We start from the raw sequence: 27,578 nt of genomic DNA, 5'->3' as shown, positions 1-27,578 counted from the left end.
GTGAAGAAAAATAGTGAAGTCGTCTTGATACTCAGTGGGGTTATCTGTTTTAATACAAATCTAGAAGAACATACTCTATACTATTTACTGTCAGGGATAAGGGAAGTGAATACCTGGCTTCAAGTATATTCTAGCAAATTCTCTCATAGAAATACCAGAAAGTGTGACAGGACATTAAAAGGAACAGTTCTAGGAGGCCAGACTTATGTGTGGTTTCCTGGTTAGTATGAGTTCTTAAAACAACTTTATTATTCTCTTTATTACAGAAAGAACTGACTTTTATCTTGTAGGCTGATTCAGGTATAGATGATGAAAGGCTTACATAAGTTGAACTTGTTAGGTTTCAGAAGACAATATTTGAAACCATTTAATAAAAGTTAAATAAATTCACTTTTAAATAGTTAAAGCAGATTTCATTTTTCTGAAGATATCCAAAGTAATAGAAAAAATAAGCATACCTGTGGCAGGTAACAGGTAATACTGCCTTGTATAACTGAGGGATCTTTCTGTTTATCAGAGGCTGTAGGGCCTCTTTAAGGCGATGATAGTTTCTCTCCAGTTCCCTTTGATACTCCTTTTGATCTGGCCCAATTAAGCTCTTATTTTTTCTTAAGGCATCCTCACACCTAGGAAAAACAGTGTGTTATCAAAAGAGTTCTTCTGGCATACTTTTAGGGCATGCATATATATATATATATATATATATATATATATATATATATATATTCACCGTGACAAGGACATTGAGTTTTTCAGTTGTATGTAAAACATCCTCTCTTGCAATTAGGTTTAAAGCAGGGAACAGATGATCAACAGAGTTTCTTTAAAATCTAACATCCGCTTCCAGTTTTCACAATTGAAAATTATATATACTTTAATATTAAATCTGACACCCTTTTTTCCCCCACACATCACCACTAGACTAAAAGTTCTTTAAGGGATGTAACCGTACTCATTTATGTAGCAACAATGGCATCTCGTACAGTGGTTTGCCTTTATTCAAATAAATGTTTCTTGACAACTGAATAGATCTGATAATATCTTTTATCCAACTTATTCAGATATTTAAGAAAAAATATCTGGACTCCAATAGATAAATGGAAAAAGCGTGTTTTAAAAAAAGTATACATATCAATACTTGTAGAATGCAGCTAGAGTGATACTTAGAGGAAAACATATAGCCTTAAATGCTTATATTAAGGAAAGAAGACTAAAACTGAAGAGCTAACAAGCAACTTAAAAAGAACAGAATAAACTCAAAGTATAAGGAACGGAATAAAATGTTAAAGTATGATAGCTCTATACTAAAAAATGCAAAAGTTGGTTGTCAGAAAAATCTAAAAAAATAGACTAAGCTCTGGCAAGAATAAATGAGAAAAGGCCAAGTATCCTCTTCTAGAAATAAAAAATAGGACATAAAGTCAAATATAGCATAAGTTTATAAAGGCACAGAGGATATTATGTACAATTTAATGCAAATAAATATGAAATTCTACTTTTCTAGATCAATTACCAAAAACATTAAGCAAAAAGTATGAATAAAATTTATTAAACAAAAATATGAATAATCCTAAAACCGTCAAATCAGTCAAATCACAAATCTACCCACAAAGAAAACATAAACATGCAAATTCTACTAAACATTCTAAGGACAGATAATCCCTTTGTAACACAACTATTCCAGAGTATATAAAAAACTATTCCAGGGTGTAAGGGGAAAAAAAAACTATTCCTGAGAAGAGTTTCAAACTCATTTTTCAAGGTTGGGATACCAAAACCTAATGGGGGCTGTAAGAAAATACTTATAATTCAATCTCACCCATGAAAACAGTTGCAAAACTCCCAAACAAAATACTATGAAACTGTTCTAACACCATATTACATCCCTACTCCCCACATACAACCCACCTGATAAAATTTTAAAATTTGTCATGATAAACTTTTAGCATAACTACAAACAGGTAGGAACTTCTTTCACCTAATTAAAAATATCTACAAAAACATGAAGAAAACATTATACTCAATGCTGAAAAAATTTCTTTTAGATCAGAAACAAGAAAATGATGCCCTCTATCACTATCCCCATTCAACACAGTAATGGAGGTCCTAAACATTACTGTAAGAAAGAGATTCTACAGACAAATTATTAGAATTAACAAGTGAATTTGGCAGTATTCTCATGTAAAGCATATAAAATTCAACTACATTTCTGTATGCCAGCAAACAGAAAATATAATTTTAAAAGATACCATTAACAAAAGTATAAAAATATTAAATACCAAAGAATAAGTCAAAAGATACGTAAGGCCTCTACAAAAAAATTAAAAAAAAAAAAACATTCAGAAGATCTAAGTAAACGGAGAAGTATACCGTATTCATGGACTGGAAGAGTCAATTCTCTTCCAGTTGATCTATAGATTCAGATTCAGGTTATTATTTGGGGTGGGGTAGAGGGAGAGATATATTGATTCTAAAATTTGAAATTTATATCAAAAGGAAAAGGGCCAAAAGTAGTCCTTGAACAAAATGAGAGGAACTGCTCTATCATATATGGAAGTTTATTATAAAGCTGCAGTAATTAAAACACCATAATATTAGTTCAAGGAGAGATAAGTAAACAGTGGAAGAAAACAAAGATCCTAGAAACAGATGCACACAAAGTGAGCACTTGATGTGTAATAGTGCAAAGCAGTGGAGAAAGGGTAATCTTTGAAATAAGTGGTGCTGGGTCAACTGCACATCCATATGGGAACAGAAATCTGACCCCTATCTTACATCATATTCAGTTACCAGTACAGACAAAAATCAAACTGATCCCTTCCTTGAACCATATACAAAAATCAAATTTAAGCAGATTTTTTTTAAAAAGTAAAAAGGCCTTTTTTGCCTTCTTGCCCTTTTGTTTAGGCTATATTGAATTTTAGAGATACCATTATATTGACTTTTTAGAAGTCAACATAGAATGTTACTCTGACCTCAGGTAAAAAATTTCTTAAGACACAAGAAGCAATAGTCATAACAGAAAAGACTGAATTATTTAACTATATTAAAGTTAACAACTTCTGTTTATTAAAAAAAAGGTGCTAAGCCCCAAATTCAGAGAAGGTGTCTATGATATTTACAAATGATAAAGCATTACATATCCAAGAATATGTAAATACTCTTAGAAATCCGTAAGGAAAAGAATCCAATAGGAAATGGCAAAAAAAAAAAAAAAAAAAAAATAACTCGAACATATAACTTTACATCTTGCACATGACAAGATGTCCAACCTCACTGGTAATCAGGGAAATGCAAACTTAATCCATAATCACATAATCATTCCACACCCACAAGATTGGTAAAAAACTGTCAGACAATATCAAATATTGGTGAGGTTACATAGCAATAAGAACTCTCTCAAACACTACCGGTGAGAATGTAAATCTGGCTTCACACTTTGGAAAAAGATGTGACATTATCTGGTTGAAGTAGAACCTATGAACCAACAACACTACTCTTAGGTATATAAGCCCTAGGCTATCTCTTGTACCTCCAGAAGTAGGTAAAGAAATATTTGAATAGTATTCTTTGTAACTAAAAAACAACAAAAAACAAAAACCAGGAGACAGCCAAGATGTCCATCCACAGAAGAATGAATAAATCATGGCACATCCATTCAATGAAACATATAAAATAAATAAAGCAACATTTATTACAGCAATATCTCACAAACATTAAAAATAGCAAGTCACAGAAGAATATGTACACTCCATTTATATAAAGTTAAAAAACATGCAAAACTAAATAGTGTAATAGGGATATATTCATTTATGATAAAACTATGAAAACAATAAGGAAAATGACAAATATGAAATTCATGTAGTGGTTACCTCTGAAGGAAGGGAGGGTGATAATATCAGAAAAGGGCATGTGAGGAGGGATCTCAAAGCAATGATAATGCTCTGTTTCTTAAAAGCTGGGTGGCAGGTACATGACTTTTTCCTCCCTATTCTTTAATAGCAAATGTTATAAATACTATTTTGAATCTACTCAAGATTTAATGAAAACAAGTTTTAAATGATAAGCCCCAAAATATAAAGAGTAAATACAAGAAAAAGTATTTATTGTTTTTAGGAATAAAAGAATGCAAACTGAAGTACCATTTAAACTGATTAACAAGAGACACCCTATTTAAATGGCATTACTTAAAGTAAGGTGTACTGTGACTAGTACACTTGCATTCTTGGCACTGTTAATATTTAGAACCTTTTTGGAATAGACTACATATGAGGGGCCAATAAAAATGTTTATGTACTTTGGCCCAGTCATCTCATGCTTAATATTTTAATTCAACAAAAGAAAAATGATACATTTGTTAACTATACCACACTTAAATTCAACATAAATTCAGACATTTGATGAGATAATATAACTATTAGAGTAACAGTTTTAACTTTAATTGAAAAATAAGAATTTAAGATAATATGTATATTATCACTGAACTATGGTAAAATATATATGCATATTGGCATAAAAATATATACACACAAAAATTAAAAAGGCAGTATTGGCTATGACTTGTAAGGTTTATATCATGTAGTTTGTTTTGTTTTTTTCCTTTCTGTAATTTAAAAGGAGAAAACCTTCTCTGTGGTAACCCTTAAGGAGACCTGCAGACTACAGGACTTCATTACCCTATACTAAATATACACAAAGAGGAGGACACTTGTTTTAGAATCGTAGTCATGGTAAAAATTCCAAAATAACAGCAAGAAAATAAGCATCTATTATTAAATGTCTATGACCTAAAGAAGTATGTATTGTTTCAAGATCATCTGGCTCACAAGCACAGCAGGGATATTTTGGTTCTTATTTGAAACCTCCCAAATAATAAAATTAATGTTAGAAATCAATTTTTTAAAAATTTTTATTGGAGTATAGTTGATTTACAATGTTGTGTTAGTTTCAGGTGTACAGCGAAGGGAATCAGTTATTCATATACATATATCAACTCTTTTAGATTCTTTTCCCATATAGGCCATTACAGAGTATTGAGTAGAGTTCTTTGTGCTATATCGTAGGTCCTCATTAGTTATCTGTTTTATATACAGTAGTGTGTATATGTCAGTCCTAATAGAAGTCAGTTAATTCTACAAGTACAAAGCAGCTTTCTTTCTTTTACTATGGCAGCTCATCTATACCATACATTAGGAGCTATGCTTCCTATAACCAAACCTATAAGGTTGTCTAGCTCAATAATCAGATTATAAAATCCCAGACTTCCAATGAAGCTATCTGAAGTTTTTAAAAGACATTTACCATGTTCACGCAGGAGAAACTGACAGATATTCATGACAGCTATTGCAGTGAGAGTAAGGAAAATACTGTCTCAAGAGACTTGAACAAGTTAGCATGCCTCATATTTTCCTGACGACAAAACTGATATAAAGTAAAATTCTGTCTACCCCAATAAACCCTTTCAATGAATGATTTGATAAGGGAAATCATAGTTCATAATTTGATAAGAGAAACCATAATAGGGAGTCAAAGACTGGATTCTGACTATGGTTCTGATGCTGCTTTGTTAAGTGACAAGTCATTTACTTAATGGTACACAAGGCCCATACAATCTAATTCCAACCTACTTTCCCAGTGTCTGACTACTTGTTTTCATAGATTGCACAGTTCCAGCTTCACTAAACTATTCATCTCTCTCAGAACAGATTCTGAACTTTGCTCATGCTGGTTTTTTTGTTTGTTTGTTTTTAGTATACCCTTCCCCCTCTTTTCTGCCTGAAAAACTAATATTCATCCTTCAGGGTCCATATATAATGTTAATTCCTGTGTGAAATTTTCCCTGACATCATCAAGTAAATTATCATTCCCTCTTTTGTGCTCATAGTGTTAGTAAAGCAGGAATCAGTATCAAGTTGATGACTATTTTCCCGTATTGTTTCAAAATTTAGTATTTACTGAATACCTATTTATTACATGCCAAGTATTATTTGTGAAGAAAAGAGTTAACAGCAGGCCTGAGCCTGCTATCCTTAGGTCCTATTTGCAAGGCTGGCCCTTGGTTACTGTCTGGGAATTTGGATTTGGGAAGGGTTCCTATCATACCCAGAAGATAAGAGTGGCTCACTGTGCCTGAACTACTTATACAAACACTATAGTTTCTGCTAAATAACCTGCTTTCCTTTTGGGAGTCTGGAATTTTGGTACCTGTCAGGGAAAAGGTGCTTACATGACCAGCCTCCAATAAAAATACTGGTTGGCACTTGAGTCTCTACTGACCTTCCCCGGTAAACAACATTTCACATATGCTGCCACAACTCTTTGCTGGAACAATTAGCACCTCCTATGTGGCTGCACTGGGAGAGGACCCTTTGAAGCCTATACCTGGTTTCCTCTAGACTTCACCCCCTGTGCCTTTTCCCTTTGCTGATCTTACTTTGCACTCTTTTACTGTAACAAATCATAACCAGGTCTACAACTACATGCTGAGTCCTGTGAGTCCTCCTAGCAAATCATCAAAACTGGGGGTGTTCTTGGGGACCCTGACACCATGGATTATTTCACCTATTTTGCACAACCTCCCTGTATGAGGTAAATATTATTATCCTTACTTCATACATTAGAAAACTGAGGATCATAATGATTAAGTGACCTGGAAAAGAGACATAAAATGATAAGGATAAGATCTGAACGTAAATTTTTTGCTTCCAAGTTTGCTGCTTGTATATTTTCTGAGGGAAAGGAAACAGAAACTCTCACATTCAATGTTCACAATAAATAACAGCTTTCAAGTTAAATGTTAAACTAATAATAGTTTCAAGTTGAAAAAATTTCCTGAGTCTAGGCTTTTCTAATCTTTAAAATTTAAAACATGGCATTATACACAGTATTGGGGGGCAGGGATATACATACATAAGGCATAGTAAGTTATACACAGACAACCTCTCATTGTGAACCATTTTCCTATAGTTTCTCTTTTCAATAGTCCCTGAAGACTCTCACATCAAACTGTGTATTGGACAGTCTCAATTTGAATATCTTTATGTAGGAAACCTTGAATACCTTTTAGTAAAATCTTTGAAGCAGAGTCGCAATTTATTATGATGTCTGAAGAGCTTTGGGTCACTGGGTATTTCAGACAGGAAAACCTGGGCAACTTCCAAAGGCCCCTGTAAAATAGGAAAATAAAAGTGTGTTTTTGTTTTTCATATATTCACAAAGATAGAATTTGCCAAAACCATTTTTCTTAGCACTAAGCTTGATACATATATGTCTATGCCTATATTAAAACTTTTCAGAGATGGATTCTGACAATACATTTTTAGTTTTTCCTAATGTCAAATCTATATTCTTGCCCACAGCAATGAACTTATTAGTTCATTTTTCAAAGAAAAAGAGTAGGAGCTAAAGGACTGACTCTTGTATTCATTAATGTATTCTGCCTTATATTTTTTATATTCTTTCATTTATTCTAGATATAAAAGTTGTCAGGCTAGTGACAATCAGTTGTGAGTCCACTGATTATTAGACACTTGATTTTACTAAAACAGCTTCCCTCAGCATTCCAAATGTGTTCCTAATACTGCGAATTAAAGGTGATCTTTTGTAAGTTACGTCATTTGGACGTAAAACCTCCAAGTCACGTACACTTTTAGGAGGTAAAGGTCTTAAAATCTTCATTTCAGTTTTGGTAGGGCATTTTTTGGCTTCATTTCTTTAACCAGAAAAGAGGTAAGATATATTACGTGAACTCTTACTTGAAGCTCTTTTGGATTTTCCCTTACCTTGGACTACTCACTAATCATCAGCAAAAGAAGCTGAATGAACCCATTACAAGGAGATAACGGGGACAGCTTCTAACCTGCATACGACAAAACAACAGTGTCTTGTGTACGTACATTACTCAAATTTTCAAAATGATTTCACATTACTTATTTACTGTCCTCAGCTCACTGTGAAGGAGACCTGGAGAAGATAACATCAGGGAGTATCTAAGAGAGTAGGTACACACACATGCGTGTAACATGTAGCTCTGAAAATGAGTCCTTCTTTTTAGATCACATTCTTTCAGTACAAGCTTTTAAAGGAAAGGCCATTTTGAGTGAAATCTATCCCTCCTTAATAGAATGTTTCAGAACAGATAGTTAGAAAAACAGGCAGTATAAAAGGCAGGTGTGAAAATTTTTTAATAACTGAGATTATACTAAAAATTTTGTTTTTCAGTTTAACTTTTGCAACTACTTCTAACATATTTTCACTTGCTTTGACACTTATTTGTGATCTCTGTAAAATATAATAATGAAATCATTCAAAATTCCATTTATAACTTAAATCGCACAGTATTAGCAAATGCTCCAACCTGATTCACTGTTGTGCCTACAGATCCCTGGAGTACCATCTGAAGCATTTTGGGGTCTGCTGGATCCTGATGTGTGGCAAATGCCAACTCCTGCGTTTTTTTCTGCATGTCTTCAATAGCAACTTCAATTGGTGTTAAGATGATCTGGGTCAAATAACATCTATTAGGTCAGTGTATTGATTGAAAAATATTTAGTGAGCTTTATACACAATCAATTAAAATAAGAAAAAAGTGGTGACCAATTGTAAACTATTATCTAATAATAAAATTCCAAAATTTGGATCACTAAATAAAAAATTAAAAAATCAACCTTTTAAAGCATAAGCGAAGGGTGAATTAGGGACTTAGAAAAGAAGCTGAAAATTAATGACTTAAAAATGGGTAAAGTTCTAGTATGTTACCACGTGAGAATGATACACAATGCTATATCCACATTGTTTTCACATGGCTCCAATGTATTTGCTCCACTAATTCTATTTCCCTATTTGGAGACCTACCTCCTCTTTGTGAGTGACATTAACCCTTGTCTTAATATAAGGAAAGGCATGAGAAGTAGTCAGAATGGTCTTCCGTTTGAATTGTTCATGAAGTTCCCCATGGGCACGACCATCTAAAGTGAAGGGTGTACAGTACATGAAACGACGAAGATTATAATTTTTGTCAAAATATGTGATTCTGTCCTTCATCTCATATGTGTCAAAGTATGGCTCCACATAGGTAATCTGAATATATGCCTGGGAAAGGAAAAAGTTCTTCATTTTCATTGTGAAATCATCATTCAGTCTTTCCCAAAAAAAATCAGTCTCAAAGATATACCTATGTGTCATTACAGTCTAATCAACCATACCTTGTTAGGATCTAATTTACACTTGTCTACAGGATTAGAATCCTTGATTACTTCAACCACATCCTCTCCAAATCTTTCTCCATAAAATCCCTAAAATAAGAAAAAGAAATCTTTCACATGAAGTTAACAGTAGTAGAAAACAGAGGAGGTCTCTGAGGGAGACTCCTGAGCAAAATCAGGCCATTTAGTAAGTTCTTGTATAACCATGTCAATAATTACAAAATAATAATTATTTGCATTCACAAAAGTTAAATTTAGTCTATCAAATTAGCATGGCCTTAGTCCATACTTATTTGATATTATTCCCATTTACTCATTTTAAATAACACAAAATACAAAAAAAAACAAATTCACCACTGAAAATACAGGATTCCACAAGAGGTCCTCAAAAAAAAACAAAAAGGGAATAGAAAGCAGAGACAAAAGAAATTCATTATACTTGATGTATAGGATATTAACTTTTATTGAGTTTGATGTAGCCTAATTTCTTGCAGTCAATGAGCAACCATTCATTTTTCTGAATTATTAATGTAATGTTCCAGAATGTTCAAATAAAAGCATTGACTTGTTGAAGTTTTGTAAAATTTCAGATTTTGAAAAGGTAACCCTGGGTCAAGAATGTACTGACTTTTCCATATGACACTGAGTAGCAGCATGGGCAAGGGATGGAGCTATTCAAAAGGAAAAATTAAATCTCAATCCTCAAAAGAGAACAGCCACTCCTCCCTCTAAGATAATTTTTATGACTAAGTTTGGGAAATACTGTCTCAATATTTCCCAAGACTTACTTAATAGGCTCTTGAAAAACAAAAAGTCCAGCTTAAACCAATTTATGGAAGTTGAGCCCTGTGAAATCACCAATAAGAATACAACATTGAGAAATTAACATCAGCTGAGAATAAAAACTAGCCTAGAGCACTACTTCTCAAACTCTTATGTCTATACAAATAATCTGGGGATCTTGTTAAAATGCAGATTTTGATTCAGATGGTCTGGGGTAAGGTCTGAGATTCTGCATTTCAAACAATCTCCCAGGTGATGTCAGTAAAGATTCTGTCCATGGACCACACTTGGAGAACCAAGAACAGAGAAAAGTTGGAAAGGATAACTATAGCAGAAAAGATTGGTTAGTTTCATAAACATTAAAATTAATTATTTATTGTGAAAATTAAGTAGCTGCATAAAGGTTAAGGGATTCTAAGCAGTGTTTTTAAAGTATTATTTCAAGCTTTTAAGTTCTAAAGATTATCTCACTGGGTATCAGTTATGCCAAAAAGATAATGCACTTGGGTCAGAAATACCTTGGGGTTCTAATTCTAGTTCCATGCTTATTAATACCTTATACCTTTTTCAAAATGTGGATAATACTACACATTTCTCCACAAATCACAGTAATTCTGAAAGATATAGGATTTCTAAAATATGTGTGAAAATAGACCCTCAAAAAAATCAAGTTAATAATATTATTTTACTGTTGCCATAAAAGATTTGAAAAATTCAAAAGACTATTACTGTACCTATCAAAAATCCTAATTCTAAAGGAGTAGTTTATTTGGCAGGATCTGGCTTATTAAATGATTAGATCTGGATCTGAAAGTCTATTCACCACAGAAAATACAAATTAAAGATGACATTTTGTGAACCGCCACAGCATTCACCTCCAATCTGTGAGATATCTCTGCAAGTTTGGTTATTGCAGGCTCCTTGTAAACAAATTCCTGTTCATCCAAATCCCCGAACTTGGTTCCATAAAAACCAACACGAAAATAGGTGCCAAACATCCGCTTACCATCCTAGGTGTAGGAAAATAAAGAAACTTTAATACAAAGTCTTTTTGTTTTACACATTTTGTTTAGATTGCTATGGTACAAAATTCTCAACACATTGCAAAAGCTTTAATTCAAAACTACAGTATTTTATTATTTTTCAAATGAAAGTAAAACAAAGTAATCTTTCTTTTTTTCATTATTTCTAACAAATAACATTGTGCAATTAGGGCTTTTACCAAATCATATATGGCATATGTTTTTCAGGGACTGTACCAAGTGATGTCCTCACATAGGTCTATTTTTTTTTTATTTCCATACAATTGAGATAAATTAACTCATTTTCCTTATTGCAAGAAAAGTTGCTTGGTATAAAACAAACTATTCTAATTATCCTGAAATTAGAGCATACTAAAGTTAAATTTAAAAACAACAATAATATTTTTAGTTTCCATTAGCCTTTATATTATCTCTTCACATATATTAAATGAGATCGTAAAAGTTAGGAGCCAAGTATAGCACCTGGCACAGAGCAGACAGTCAGTAAATGTCACGACCATCCAGAAGCACTGAAGCAAAATATTTACAATTAGTATCCCTCTGCTGATAAAAATATTGATATGTGGAAGAGTAACTAAAAATGGAATAGAAAGGAAAAAATGTATAAATGAAAGATAAAAAGAAAAAAAATTTGAGAAGAGTTGGTTTTCTAAAGTCCCCAAACCACCCACTGCATACATTAACCACACATTCATCCCAAGTACAATGTACACTAAGGTCACCTGAACTCTTACACAGCACATTTGAAAACAAATTCCCTCAATAAAGACAAAATACTTGGAAGCTTTCTATGCAATTCTTACAATTTAGATACAAAGATGTTTCAGAAGGATTTTGGGGTAGCGCCTATATACACAGCCATACGTGAGTGTTTATATACCTCTGAATTCTCTTTAAGCCTAGTAAGTTTGATACTTATTTTTCCTATACTGACTTCTTATTGCACAGGCAAAAGGGTATGTAAAATAAGTTACAAATGAAACAGGTAATGAAGCAAAATGGAAAATTCTGATCCTCAATTTTCCAGCCTTATAATAATAATAAAAAAAATACAGTGACTAAAAATATCTCCACATTTTTTTGTGTGTGTGTGGTATGCGGGCCTCTCACTGTCGTGGCCTCTCCCGCAGCGGAACACAGGCTCCGGACGCGCAGGCTCAGCAGCCATGGCTCACAGGCCCAGCCGCTCCATGGCATGTGGGATCTTCCCAGACCGGGGCACGAACCCCTGTCCCCTGCATCGGCAGGCGGATTCTCAACCACTGCGCCACCAGGGAAGCCCCCATATCGCCACATGTTTGTCCAGAAGAAATACAGTTTTAAATAAAAATGTCTTTGAGCTAAAGAAACTTGAGGTTGCTAATAAAAAAAAATTTTTTCAGTCGCTTCAAAATTTAACAGACATAAAAATTAACTGATTTCTATAGCAAATGAAATCTCTCTAGAGATTCAATGTATTCATTGAATTTGATTGAAATGTATTCAATCAAAATTTTTATTAAAACCATCAATAAGCCAATGGAACAATATAATAATAGCAAATTCTGATATAATCAAGAAATGAAGACCCCACTACCTGGAAAATAAAAAAGGCATTTGAGAAAATTAACAATTTGTGATTGCTTTTTTCCAAAAATGCCATAAATGTACATATTTATTTATTTTTTAAAAATCACAAATATTAAAATTTGTTATTCTGGCTGTATTCCCCTCAGAGTGTTCCAATTTTAAACCCTATTCTAAATCTTCAATATTATGATCTTTTAAATATTTGAAGACTGCTATCAGAACTTGTTTCCCTTAGACTTTCCAGTTCTCAATCATCTTCATATGATAGGAATTACTATGCTGTTTTCATTTTATTAGTTTTTCAATGCCACCTTTTAAAGTGTGGTATCCCAAAAATAAACACAATATTGCTGATGTGATCTGATCAGTGTAGAGATCAGTGAGCTCACTGCCTCCCTGGATGTCGACTTAAATTTTATTAATGCAACTTAAAACTGAACTAGTTACTGAGCAGCCATTTTAAACTCTTTTTATTTACTTTCTCATACTGACATTCAGTTCAGGAAAAAAAATTATTGAGTGCTTATAAAGAGTTAGCCACTGTTCATCCTCAGGAATAGGAAAATAAAAATAAATAAGACCTCCCCAAGAGAGTAAAAAATGTATTCAAATAATTACAATACAAAGGGTTATATACTATAATAAAAAGTGTATTGAGAAAGGAAAGATAAATCTTGTTAGAGCCAGGTCACAAAAGAGGTGACACACAGGCAGGATTCTACAACTTAAAAGAATGGCTAAGTGGATATGGGAAGGAAGGAAAGGAAAAAAAGTCATTAAACAGAATGTATGTGAGGGAAACCATTCATCCATTCATATATTTACTGAATGCCTACTATGTGTCAGCAAACTGTTCTAGACACTGGTGATAAATCAGTGAACAAAACAGTGGTCAGGGCAGGTGTCACAAAAAGGTGACATCTGAGCAAAGATGTGAAGGAGGTGTGAGAGTTATTCATGTGGATCTTCTGGGGCAAGTGCATTCCAGGCAGAGGAAAGAGCCAGTGCAAAGGTCCTAGGACAGGAGGCTACCTCATGTGTTTGAAGAATAGGAAGGTGGCCAGAGTGGCTGAAGCAGAGTGTGCAAAAGGAAGATCAGCAGAGATAAGATCAGAGAGGAGTTACTGGAATTGAAAATGAATGTGTGTGTAGTGACGTGGGGGAGGGAACAGTGATTAAATTTATTTTCAACTTACAAAGAGTTCTCTAGTGTAAAACCATTGACTCGATCATGTTCATGAAAGACTAATCATATAGCTGTACCTTCAAGAAAAACATCACTTCATCTTATTTCCTCTTCAGAGTTTTGGACCACAGGATGATACCCATTTTTCCTTTGAATTAAAAAAAAGTACACTTTCCTACAATCTAGCCTATATTTTTCTAGCATTACCTTCCTTTAATGTCATGAATTCTTTCTGAACTTCCCATCATTCCCACACTCCAATTTATTCTTCCTTAGCAGTTCTACTTACTGGGTCCACCGTCTTGTATTTGATGAAACTATGTCCCAGACAAGGAAATCCATCTACGCATCTATCCATGTCTCTAGTGGGTGAAATTGCTTATGACAAATTATCTTAAGTCTTTTCTAGTTTTATCTTTATTTAGCAGGAAACATCCAGTTGGGCTAGTTATATATTTCCACAATGACATCACTTCTAAAACTTCTTTCATCTTCACCCACAGCTTTCTATTATGCTTCTGACTCCATGTTGGATCTTTTACTTTAACCTTTGCTTTTTGTTGCTCTTGTTATTATAATCATACATAATGGCCTGCCTCAAGGAACCCTGACCCTCTGCATGAATGTTAAACTGAAGTGCCTCTGTTCAGTTCACAGGGAGACAATCTGACCCTGCCCACCTGTGAATGGCTGCAGAAAAGAAGAAATTAACACATGCCCTCCCTGATGCTGGCTAAGCCAGGAGATATTTTGCAAAACTAATGGCCTTTTCACTTTACTTCATCACCTCCTCCCCATCTCTGTTTTATAAAAAAAACTGGCATCCAGACCCTGATAAGATGGTTTTTGGGGACACAGGTCCACCATCTTCTCCATCTGCCGGCTTTCCAAATAAAGTCGCTATTCCTTGCCTCAACACCTCGTCTCCCGATTTACTGGCCTGTTGTGTGGCAAGCAGAGAGAGCTTGGACTTGGTAACACCTCCTTCAAGTTAACTGATTGCCAGATAGGCATACCAGTATTTCACACAGTGGTAATCTCCTTCTCTTCTATTAGATTTATTCTTCTTAAAGAACATATACTTTTATCAGTTTATTTAATCACAGATCTCGACCAGGGAACATAACACCTCTTAGATTTCACAGCTAAATTGTGTTAAGATTTCAAGTAACAGTAATGATAATAATGATGATGATGATATAACAACAATAAAAATAATAATCTCCAACATTTTTAAAGTACTTACTATGTGCTAGACACTGGTTATCCACTTTACATGAGTTATGTCAATTCTTACCACGACTACGAGATACCATTTTTTTTACCCTCTTTTTATAGATGAGGAAAAGTAACTTGCCCAAGGTCACACTGCTAGTCAGCAGCAGAGCTGAGAGTTAAATCCCAATATATCTGACACCTGAGTCCAAGCTCTTAATTAAGCTATTTAATCCCCATATTCTATGTACTGGTATACAGACACTAGAACATAAGTATGATCTCTGAACCATCTTTCGCTTCTCTGATGCTTTCCTTGAGAACTTTTGAGAATTTCCTTGAGTAACTGTTTGAGAATTACTGGGTATCTCCCTCCCTGTATCTTGTCTTCCTCTATATTACAACACTGTCCTCTACTGTAATTGTTACTGCATGTTTGCATCTCCTTCCTGTAAACTGCAGTATGAAAATTAGGTTGGTGATTTACCTACCAGATATATGCTTCTGATATATCCTACTGCATTTCTTATCAAAAGTTCAATTTTAACCATTATATGTTCTAGTCCAGAAAAAAACAAATCATGTCCAGTATCATCTACAAAGTAAATGTTTGCTGTCTGTATCTTTTTCTCATCAAAAGTAACATAAAGGGCAAACCTAACCAGTGGTACAGCACCATCAGGTGCTCAGTCACGGGTCTATACCAATTATTAGGGAGTCACCAACTATCAGAAAGTACCTCCTCACAGAGAAGTTCTTCTCACTTTCCCTAATTTCCTTAACATTCTTCATATCTAACTTCATCTCTTCACCTTTCCTGAGGTAAACAGTCATGGATGTTTTATACCTACACTGGTCTAGTTTCTTCTTTAGAGTGTCACATTTTTCCACTCAACTACTTGTTGTAAAAGTACTTGTTTTGACTATGCTCTTGGAACTTTTTTCACGCCCTTCTTTCAGCCCCCCACTCCCCAATCACCTATTAAAATTTGCTGTTTCTCATTCTGCTCTTTTACTGGCTTGGATGAGTTAATTTATCTCACGCAGCTTTAGCGTGGATTAAGGCTTATAAAAATTCAACAGAAGCCACTGCACCAGAACTATGGCTAGTATTTCTCAGCATATAAAAACCAAAATATTGGATGGACATGAATATGGACATACTCATGTCCATCCAATACAACAACAAGAGTTATGATCCAGTTATTTTGCATGCTTCAATCTCATAAATTAGGGTATGCCACTTTTCTTTAGTGACTTAGTAGAGAGAATTTTAAAAAAGCTAAGCCCACCTTCTCAAGCCTTTCTGGAGACTGTAATATATGCCTACTAAGGTGGTGATATTTCCCCTAGGATGGTGAAATATGTTGTAATCTTTTAAGGAAAAAAAATGGAGACAGTATTATGTGACTATGTTATCAATGGTTGGGGAATGACTGTTCTGAAAAATATAAACTTGCATTAATCTACTTCTGAATACAAATTGTTCACTATTTGATAAATGGATAAATGTATCTTTTAAAATAAAATATATAGACACAAAATATGAAATGGCTGTAAGCTTCCATACAGAAATTCAATATTTCTCTTTTTTCTAAAAGTAATTTTAAAATGCAATCATAAGAGAAATTATTAAACATACTTTATTTCCTATTATTATTATTATTATTTATTTTTTTTTTTTTTTGCGGTACGTGGGCCTCTCACTGTTGTGGCCTCTCCCGTTGCGGAGCACAGGCTCCGGACACGCAGGCTCAGCAGCCATGGCTCACGGGCCCAGCCGCTCCGCGGCATGTGGGATCTATCCCGGACAGGGGCACGAACCCGCGTCCCCTGCATCGGCAGGCGGACTCTCAACCACTGCGCCACCAGGGAAGCTCTATTTCCTATTATTTTAAGAAAAATAAATGGGCTTGGGAAGAGAAAATAAAGGTAAATACTAAACAGTCATTAAGATATTGGAATTGGCAGATCACCATGATTTAAGAAGGGTTCATGATTTGTTATTTTGGATGGTAAATACTTTACCAAATTGCTAAATATCAAGTTTTAGAGTTATCTTTTACACACACACACAAACCCACACACACAGCCCTAAAAAGCTTTGCCAACTCAAATAATTTGTACCAAATCAAGGAGCACGGTAAAAAATGAAATACAATGCTAATATATAAGCCCAGGTAGCGTTCCTCTAAGTCAGGGAGGGAGTATCAATTCAAAGAGCCTTTCTATAGTGTATCAGTTATCCTTACTGGATCTCAATCCAGTGAGAGTTCTTTGAGAATACTAGGAAATTAGCTAGGAAACATAGCTTTTAGAAAAAATGAAATTACTGAAGTTTTCCCAGAGTCAAAAAGAAAAATATTCACAAGATAGGAACTTACCACAATAGACAATAGTAAAAGTAGGGAGTAGGGTCAGCAACCAGGGGCAAGAGAGAAGAGAAAACAGAAGCATTTTAATTAGGGAAATTTCAAAACAAATAAGCAGCAAATGGTAGCAAACATATTTTTAAAATGCAAGCATCCATTTAAGTTTTACAAGGGAAAAGCAAAAAACAAACGTGCAACAATTTTAGAAGCTACAAAGCTAAAGGTCCAGTGAAAGGTAGTGACAAGAATATAAACAAGAAAATAAAGTCTGTGCGACTTTTACCATGCAATAAACATGATGACAGAATATTAATATCATAACCAGTGAAAATTATACCTTTCAGGGGTCGATTTAGCATCAAGCAGACTAGTAATAAACTGCTCAGAGGTTTCAATGTATCTTCTTTTATCTACTTTTCACCTACTTCCATTTCATGTTAGGAAATCCATAAGGAACTTTATCACTCATAGATAACCATGTAAAGTCTCTTTACATAAGTCTTAATTGAGCCACAGAAATGAGAGGTTCTGTACTAGGTATTAATAAGGTCACACACATTTAATCTGGAGAACTAAGGTAGATGCAACTGTACTGGCTTCATCTGAAGAAAAACGAAAGGTGGCAACTAATTCAGAAATGGAAGAGAATGCAGTAGTAACACTTATTCTGAAGGTTTCTAGTTGGATCTCAAAACAAGGATTGAAATGCAAAACCAAACAGAGAAAGCCTAAGCTGCTTAATCAACATAAACCTGACTACAAAGTGAGAGGCAAAGCAGAAAACTTTACAGATATATTTAGCTTTAAATAAACCTGGTTTATTAATACCTTGTTTTATACCTCATCAAAATAAATTATTTTGTAGAATTTTAAATTTTATCGAATTCTTTCCTTTACAGAAGGATTTAAAACAAAGGCAATCAATTCTTCCTGGCACTTTTCAGGTAAGATTTAACTTATATATAACTTCATGAGCCTAACGACTCCATAAAAGGAAGCACACATAGTCTTCATCGAACACTAATTATCAAACATTGTCAGAATATGAGGTCAAATTAAATTTCCAGTTGTCTCAATCTCGTTATCCCTCCCTCTAACAAAATTCAAATGACAAAAGTGAATTTCTTTCCTCAGTAGTGCTTATACTCAAGGTGAAGTGACTCAAGATCAAATTAACACATTCTTTCATCAATTCTAAGATGCACATTTCTGGCCCATATTTTAGTATCTCTGTAGTTGGCATTCATCTTTCAACTGATAGGATGTTGTAGTTTAATACACAGGGTATTTTTTTTCTTTGTTTCTTAAAGGCATGGAAAATAATGGGATGTCTTACAATTGATGGCATCTTAGATCAGATGAAATATTTTTTATTTACACCTCTGAGCAATAACATATAAATCGACCTCTGTAAAATGAGGTGAAACAATATGGTTAAAAAAAGAAATTTGTGTGTAAATGTTGATGAAAGAAAATGCTTCAAAGGATAAAAACAAACTAAGTGATGACAAAGTGGCTCATTTACCAAAGAATCTCATTAGTGTAACATATGGATTTCCATGCACTGCCTACAACCTCTTAATAATAAATTTCTTAACATAACTTACAGTATTTTAACAAAATTTCTTTGGTTAATGAATTCAGTTGACAGCAGACAGCAACAGAACGCCCACAGCTAGCACATGTGGGCAAAGCATTGGCATAAGAAATCTGATCAAATCAATCTATTAGTGTCTTTAACTAACTAAAACATTACCTACCTCCCAGCCAGTACTCTGTATAATAAAAAGTAAAAAAAGGGCAAAGTCATAAAAAAAAAAAAAACTGTTTAAAAAGAACAAAAAAAAGCCAAAGGAAGTTCAGTAGTGTAAGGCACCATATACCATAAATTCTTCTTCGTATAGAAAACACCAGGGTACTTTAAACACCATATTCCTTCACTTAAGACCTGTGATAATATTATAAATTCCTTGTTCAAAACCTAGAAGCTAAAATTTCACCTTTTAAAACTTTAATAAGTGAAAAGTACAAATTTGGGGGAAAGAAAGCCAACTCCTTGCTTCATTTGTATCTAAATTAGATCACTAACTAATGTGAGCTGCACTTCACTGAAGTATCGCAGGTAAATTGGAATAGACATTGAAATTTCACTCAAATGTCTTTGATACAAATAGATGAAAGTTTCTTGGAAGCTACTAGCTCTAGATGTTCCAGACCTGATGTGTAATTTGCAATTTATAGCTCTGGAAGCTGGGATGAGATTTCCTTAACAGTATATGTACAACTGATTATAAAAAGACCCAACTGTTGTGATCAAGAATCCTAATGATCTTTTGCAACTTCAACATTTTAGTAAACAATAATAAAATTCTGGCTTAACAGTATAGTGGCCCTATTTAAGACTTAAAATTTTTCAGATTATATCAATTCATCCAGAACAGCTTAGTCCATGGCAAGAAAGAGGAGGTCAAGTTGACAGACAATAAAGTAGGACTAATACCGAACGAAAAAGTGGAAAACCAGTACTCTACTTCCTTCTTTGATGATGGCAGTAGCAGACAACAGCATGGGTAGCACAGGGAAGGGAAGAGAAAAGTGGAGAAAGAGGAGCCTCGACAGGATACTTCAGAGCATTTCAATGGAGCCAGTGACTCAGCTTCAGGGAAATCAACTGCTGGTAGTCTACTTCATTTCTAAACCAAGTTTATTTTAATTTTAATTTTAGTGATAATATGTGGATTCCATGAACTATAAACAAGTACTGAAGTCGTACTATTATAACTGAATAAACATGACAACCATTTATTCATTATTTTCACTAAACATTATTTTCATATTAGAAATATGTCAAAGGATGATTGAATAAAAATATATGGGAAAAACAGTTAAAAGTTCAGTTGAAATCATTAAAAATATTAGGAGTTTATTAAACTTTCACATCATTTAATAAAAAGTTAAACATAACAACTTTTTTGGCAGCAAATGAATAGAAATCAACTTAAAAATCAGATTCATAACTATAACCCACACTGTGAAACAGAAAATAACTCACAATTTAAAAAAAATTTAGCAACTAGTAATAATTCAAAAAAAGTGAAGGAAAAAAAGAGAAGCTATGTGGAAAGGTTATGATGATCATAATCTACTTTAGGTAAATTCAGTTTTGTTAATGAGTCTTGCTTTTGGCCATGAACCATCATTTTGACACTGTTCATTTTTAACCTCATTAAAATGGTCATTTCATGACATCTAGTTTGACATTAGTACAAAGCAACACTAATGCTTGTAGACAGCTTTCTCTATTTATACTGAAGCTAGAAAGTACAGTCATTACCTGATGAACAATTTTGCTGAATGCTTCTTGAAGTTTACCATGAATCGTGGATAGTTTCTTTGCATCCCGATTAGCTTCATGAATAGGAATAAGTACTTTGTAAACCTCGTTAACTGCTTCATACATGCCAGCCTATAAGAATAATAAGATATTGCTTTCTTTTACATCAATAAGAAAGTGAATTACAATTTATGAACTCACAATATTTCTACTAAGACAATACTACCGTTTTCCAATAGGACATAAAAACAAACACTACTAATTTTTAATTTGATTAAGGCCTAATAAAATAATTTTGCACAATTTAATATTATCTCTTCTAGATAGATGAATGGATATGTATGCATGTGTGTTTGTGTCTGTGCATTTAAAATACACACACATAATATATGCATATTTATATTTCTATATAATTTGAATTGGACATTTTGCTTTTATCTACCCAGTAATTACTTAACTAAAATAAATGTGTGTATGTGTGTGTCCTCATATACGCACATAAACTTTTGCAGAAACTAATTCTGAGCAGAGGAATAAAAGAAACCCAATTATTACATTGGTCACAGATACGCATATATCAGATAACCTGTGGCCTCCTAGGACACTAAAATTATTAACTTTTCCAAAATATTAAATTGGCACAGGAAATCTTATTGGAACTCTCCTATGGAAAAATCTCTGATTTTTAACAAAACATAAGAAGGTTCTGAACCACCAGATTTTATTCAAGTAGGGGATAGTTGGTCAGTAGGTGGCTAAGGGTCGCTCTGGTTATAATCAGAGTAAGGGACAAAATGTGTTTACACTGCTACCCACTCTCTTGCCTTTAGTAATGGATTGATGGCTGTAGTGAAGGAAAGGAGAGGTATTTTCCAAGAGCCACTGAGTTCCCACTGCCTCACACATCAGCAAACATTATTTTCCCAGGGAAAACCTATGGTTCTCATATTTTCTAGTCAGTTCACAGGAGTATATTTAAGCAACATGTAGCTGTAATAGTAAAGTATATTTAGTGTAACTAAAATGCCCAGTAATTATTTTACTTAATATTAAATAGATTAATTGAAAAAGAATGAAATTCACAATTATATGCTCTTGCAAAATATAGGCTTCTGTAATATAGGCCACTGTACCCTAATCTAAATTCACTGCTGTGAATTATTAAAATTAAACACATATACACAGAGAATGTATATTTATTAAAATATTCCATTAATACCAAAAAACTTTTTTTCCCTGCTAGTTCAGATCACTTAAATTGAAACTCAAGGAACAGAGATCCGGGGTAGGAATCAGGACAATCAAGGTCCTCAAAAACAAGAAATTTTAAAGTGGACCAATGCCTAACGTTCTTTGAGTCTCAGAATCATTATTAAATGAATTGCTTCTAAGTGCCAATAATGATGAGAAGATGATAATAGCAAACACATTAAAACTTACTTGGAGCCAGGCACTGTGATAAGCACTTTACATAGGTTAACTCATTTAACCCTGATAACATTCCTTGAAGTAGGTACTATTATTAGATGCATTTAACGGTTAAGAAAAGTGAGGCACTGGTAGGTTGAGTAACTTGTGCCTGAAGTGATTTAACTACTAAGGTAGCAGAGCCAGGATCTGAATTCTGACTGTATGCCTTCTAAATCTATACCCATAACCAATATATTTCTGGGGAGGGTTAAGGCCAGGAGAAGCAATAACCAATTCCTAATAATAGTACAATGGGGAAGGTGGGAAACACTGTATATTACATCAAGCTTCCCTTTTACCTTAACATGAACCTCACTGTCTCCCAAACCTTGGTGCTGGGATACTAAACACTCAGCAGAAAATTCACAGAAAGCAGGTGACCATATCACCATGGTTCAAGAAAGTAAGCAGGGATTTGGCTGGCTGTTTTTTCCTTCTCCAACAAACATCCCATCTCAGATCCACATGACTGCTTTAATTCTTCACAAACAGATGGGGAGGGACAAGGATTAGAGTTATAGCATGGTAGGGTAGGTCAGACAAGGGATCTAGGATGTAGTTCATAAAGCTCCTGATACCACTTCAATACCTACCTAATAGAACTCACTATGCAACCAATGGGATGAGTGGCCATAATTTTCCTGAGTACCACAGGCTTTCTGTTTTGCTGGGTTTTTTTTAAATTTTAAAGTTTTAGAAAATGTTTGGTGGTAAAGTTTTGTAAAGCAAGAAAAGAAAAAATCTCTTACAGACTAAGTGTTGGTTCACAAACAAGCAGATGAAAAACACTGGAGGAAGTGACCGACTATTAAAATAAAAAGGAATAAGCAATGATGAATCTAGAAAGAAAATATGTTACTAGATGGCTCTAAGGTACTTAGAGAAAACTACCATAAAGGAAAAGCAGAGTTGTAGGCAGAAAGCATAAATATACATGTCACTAATAATTAAGAAGTATGTAATTGTGGGAAGAAATGAATAAGAGTCATCTACCATAGAGAAAGAAGCAGCTGCTTGTTCCAGTAATCCCACAAGTCCTGACTCAGTAAAGTACTTTCCAGAGCAGATACCTTCTTCATCTGGAGATACCACATCATCTGAGACTGCAGATTCTTCTAAAACATTAGATGAAATATTCTAGGAGGAAAAAAATGTTTAAGGCTTGTGAAATGGAATTAATTTCTTAACATGAAAGATGTATACGAAGAAGTAATTGGTGATGAAATATAGCTACCAGCTTAAGTTTAAAAAAAAAGGGTAGTCAATGCAAAGATAAAAGACAAATCTCCAAAAACTTTTTGTACTGTGAAGATGACAATAAAGTGTAACACCACTGCTAGATAACTTTTCCATTAATAAAAAGTTGCAAGAAAGAAAATTAAGAAAAATCATGGGCTAAGGAAAATCATAGTATCACATAGAACACCTATGGAGACTTAAACAATCTTTATTTTTAATTTTAATTGATCTTGCTAAAACTCTCTTTCAGGGAAAATAAGGTACAAAAATGGTCCCTTGGCTTGCCTAACATACATCAAGTTAATGAGAAAACTCAGGTATATTAAAAGCCCTCTTACCCAATGAGATTGGGATCAGCCATAATTTCTAAAAAAGAAATGATACCTACATACCTTAAATATTTGATTTGAACCTAAATATTCACAGTAGATATACGCTCATTTGTCAATTTCCTGAAGTAGATCTAAGGTCTTTTCTTTGTGTATGGGTCTCGAGATCAGAGTTCCATGTAATCTCTCTTGACTAAATACCCACAGTGCAACCTTTATTTAAGATTTCCAGTTTTGGTTTCTTTAGAGTAAAAACTTGAACTTAAAAGATTATCAAATTATCCTAGACTTCTCAGGGCTTTTCCCCCATTCTTTATTTGTCTGATCTCTTTGCAAAACATTCAACTTGGTTTTCAGAGAAACAATAACTTACTCTTATTGCATTTAGATTTATCAGAGAACATAATATTTAATTAAATTTTGTAACTTCCCAAACCTGGCCTTAACAGGTTTTAAGAAAAGCAAAGTATAACTAACTCTTGGTAAGCAAAGAATTCAACTAGTGGGTAAGGGGGATATAACCGTACTAGAGCATAAGCTATCATCTCTGAGTCATATATTAGCATATTTATACAGGGAATGGAGAATGTTGGTTTACCTGGTATTTTAATTAAAAGCCAATTAAGAGTTTCCACTGAATTCTGATTCTCAATATCTTGAACATATTTCATAGATGCTACAAAGTCCACAGCAGTATAGGCAAAGAGAATAAATATACACAGCACTGATAATGCAGAGGTAAGAAAATGTGGAAGAGGATTAACGAGAAATACACTTTAAAAATGTATTAATGAACGTGATAGTGAAATGTTAATTCATCTACTAAAGTATCACCTTCAGTCTTTATGCTTTCCTTACAAGCTGAATGAATCTAAACACCAGTGAGAAAAGTTAAATCCAAAAAAGGACATACCTTGATTTAATGTAACCTGGCAGATTCCTACCTGAAATGTTACACATCCCACAGGAAGATATTTCCGGTCCTCCAGCATGCTCAGATATTCAGCAACAAGTGCTGCTGAGTGAACAAGGCACTGGGCAGCTTCAGCATGATTGCTGCGTTCCGAGTGTTTGCCAGCCATGTTCTGCAACCAGGTCAGCCGCAGGTCTGGAGAGGTCTGGTACCCCTTGGCAATTCTAGTTAGAACAGAAATTCTTCTCAATTAGCATTTGCTTCCCAAGCTAGAAGGGAGTCCAAATTGCTTGTTCAGTGTTTAGGTTTCTGTTATTGAACACAACCTATTAAGACAGGTTTTTGGGTGGTATGAAAATGTCTTTGAGTATGCTTAGAGAAACAACCTTGGGCCAATGGAATGGTAATATCAGTTTTTTGCAGTGGGGGGCTAAAAAAAGGACATTTTATATGAAAATCTGGACACTAAGGAAACAATCAGTAAGGGAAAAACTGTGGGAATTTACATGTTTATTATGGGAATATAAACAAGTTTTCTATTCAAGGAAAAAAATTTATAAAAGATTGTTTCACTGTATCATTTTTATTTTAAAGAACATATTTGTTTTTGTTTTATTTGTGCCTTTAAGGAACTCCAAAACTGTAAAAAGAGAAGGTCATATGGCAAAGAAAAAGTCAAGTTTTACTTACATCTTTTAAGGTACAACAGGAATTACAAAATTCTCAAAACACCCTATAAATATTATCCTATAGGCAAAACCATATTTAAAATCAGCAAAATTAATATTGTAGTAAAATGTTAATACACTGTATTTTCTTCCTAAAGAACTTTTACATTTAAAATATGGATCTTGGGCCTTCCTAGGAAATCTAGGGCCCAGGATGCCAAGGTGTTAAATGTGTCATTACTTTAAATAATCCTCTTGTTTTTGATAATCAATAAATATACCGAACAATTATTCATAGTTCTTAAAAGAAGAAGTGACACAGGGGATCTGATAAAGCACATTTTGACTTTTCGATTACCGTTAGAAAACGACAAATATGTTTTGTATTTTTTTAATCTCATGTTTTCTGTGTATCGTACTAATTTAAGCCCCATTATACAAGGTATAAGTGAATCAAACAAATGTTACCTGTACATTAGATCAATCAACATTTCAGGATCCTCCTGGTGTTCCTTCATTTTAACAGTATCAGAAAGGATCATATGGAGGTTGAAAACCAAATCTTGGACCTGTAGCAGAGAATTGTATGAAAAACATCCATTCATTCACAATCATTAAATTAATTTGGAAGATATTTCAGATAAGCATCTAAAGATTTCAAAACAATATGATTTTGATATAGTTCTAAAGAGTCTGGGTGTGCTGGGGTAAGATGAGTGAAGGGTGGTAAACTTTATACAAATTGCTCAGCAGACTGTTTTTTCAGTTCTCTCACCCAGAAACAAGTAGAAATGTAAGTAGAAATAAAATACATATAGGGATATAGGGAATACAGGAAAAGAACACAAAAGGAAATCTTCTCCTATGTTTCAGATTTTCCCAAAAGGTAGTTTGCAGAAACTTTAGTTTTTGAGGCAAATTACATTAATCAGTGGGAATAGTTTCATCATAAAGCTTTTTTTTGTCCATACTGCCTAAGTCTAATATTATTTTGGTACAAATTCACAGAATTAAACACCAAAGATATTAACCATTCTGAGAAGGGAGGGTGGCTTATTAAAACAAAGAGATTCAGCCCTATCTGACACATATGGATGAAAGAAAAATATAGGTTCCTCCAGTTAAAACCAAAGTTTGATCTAACAATTTGGAAAATGCCTATTTACAATTCCTATTTCAGTTAATGCTCTAAAAAATAGCATTTCTGACCTGATCAGGAAATGTTGTCTCCCTCAATTCCAAGTCTTCTTCAGCATATGTCAGTATAGTCTTTAGAGAACGTCTTAAGAATTCTTCATTAAAATTCTGAGATGTGCCCACCAAGGAAGACAGTGACATGGTTACCTGCATTTTAACCCTGGCAAAGTTCTGTAACAGAGAAATTGCCAGGTAAACATTTAATACAGGAAAGCTTAAAGTGAAAAAGTATATATTTTTTTACTTCCTAAAAGGAAAAGGTTAGTAAAAAAAATACCATTCTATGCAAAATATTTTTGAAAAAGTAATGAAATGTTTATATTGAAATCTTATTATTATTATTTTTTTTGCGGTACATGGGCCCCTCACTGTTGTGGCCTCTCCTGTTGCGGAGCACAGGCTCTGGACGCGCAGGCTCAGCGGCCATGGCTCATGGACCTAGGTGCTCCGTGACATGCGGGATCTTCCCGGACCGGGGCACGAACCCGTGTCCCCTGCATTGGCAGGCGGACTCTCAACCACTGCGCCACCAGGGAAGCCCTGAAATCTTATTTTTAAAAGGACATAAAGCTTAGAATCTTGCTGTAATAATAGCCTACAAAACAGAGTAAAAAATAAAAATTGTGTGTTAGACTTGAATTAGAAGTTGTGCCTAGACTTTACATTGATCTACTATGAGGTATATGTTATTAATAATAATACCATTGTTACAGATGGGTTAAAGAACTTGACCAGCATCACAAAATTCTTAAGTGTTAGATGCGGTCTTTGCATTCTAGCCCCTTTCATTAGGTCCACTGCTATGAAAAAATAACTCACATCCTGTATAAAGAAACTTAAAGGTAGAATCTTTGGAGTGATGCCTATAAGAGCTTACACTCTTCCTTTTCTAGTGAAAATTCATTTCTGTTGCACCATTCCCCACTGTGAAACTACTCTTAATAGTTTATCAGTGACAACCTAGTAATTGCCAAATCCAAGATACTTTTTTGTCAATATTCTACTTGACATCTCTGTATATTTAAATGTATTGATTACTTTTGCCTTGAAAATTGCC

At 34.0% G+C, this 27,578-nt stretch overlaps 1 protein-coding gene across 9 annotated transcripts in view; it reads right to left on the bottom strand.

Moving 5' to 3' along the window:
- DOCK7 (dedicator of cytokinesis 7) overlaps positions 1-27,578 on the bottom strand; it is a 210,406-nt gene that overhangs the window by 3,292 nt on the left and 179,536 nt on the right. For 3 of the 9 annotated variants that reach the window (XM_029228228.1, XM_029228220.1, XM_029228223.1), the window contains 12 exons: positions 26,534-26,692; positions 25,793-25,893; positions 24,688-24,880; positions 23,169-23,312; positions 20,706-20,837; positions 19,132-19,146; positions 10,862-10,987; positions 9,204-9,293; positions 8,854-9,090; positions 8,357-8,500; positions 7,060-7,166; positions 459-626 (listed from right to left, as the gene is read on the bottom strand). In XM_029228228.1, the coding sequence (XP_029084061.1) occupies positions 459-626; positions 7,060-7,166; positions 8,357-8,500; positions 8,854-9,090; positions 9,204-9,293; positions 10,862-10,987; positions 19,132-19,146; positions 20,706-20,837; positions 23,169-23,312; positions 24,688-24,880; positions 25,793-25,893; positions 26,534-26,692 (1,616 nt within the window). Of the gene's footprint in view, positions 1-458; positions 627-7,059; positions 7,167-8,356; positions 8,501-8,853; positions 9,091-9,203; positions 9,294-10,861; positions 10,997-19,131; positions 19,147-20,705; positions 20,838-23,168; positions 23,313-24,687; positions 24,881-25,792; positions 25,894-26,533; positions 26,693-27,578 lie in introns of those variants that run through there. The other 6 variants (XM_029228224.1, XM_029228221.1, XM_029228222.1 and 3 more) reach the window with 5 other exon arrangements.

The sequence above is a fragment of the Monodon monoceros genome, unplaced genomic scaffold (assembly GCF_005190385.1).
Source record: "Monodon monoceros isolate NGI ecotype Baffin Bay Population unplaced genomic scaffold, NGI_Narwhal_1 Super_Scaffold_18, whole genome shotgun sequence".
Taxonomy (NCBI): Eukaryota; Metazoa; Chordata; class Mammalia; order Artiodactyla; family Monodontidae; genus Monodon; species Monodon monoceros.
Note: the sequence above shows the minus strand (reverse complement) of the source record. Positions and strands in the feature narration are given on the sequence as shown.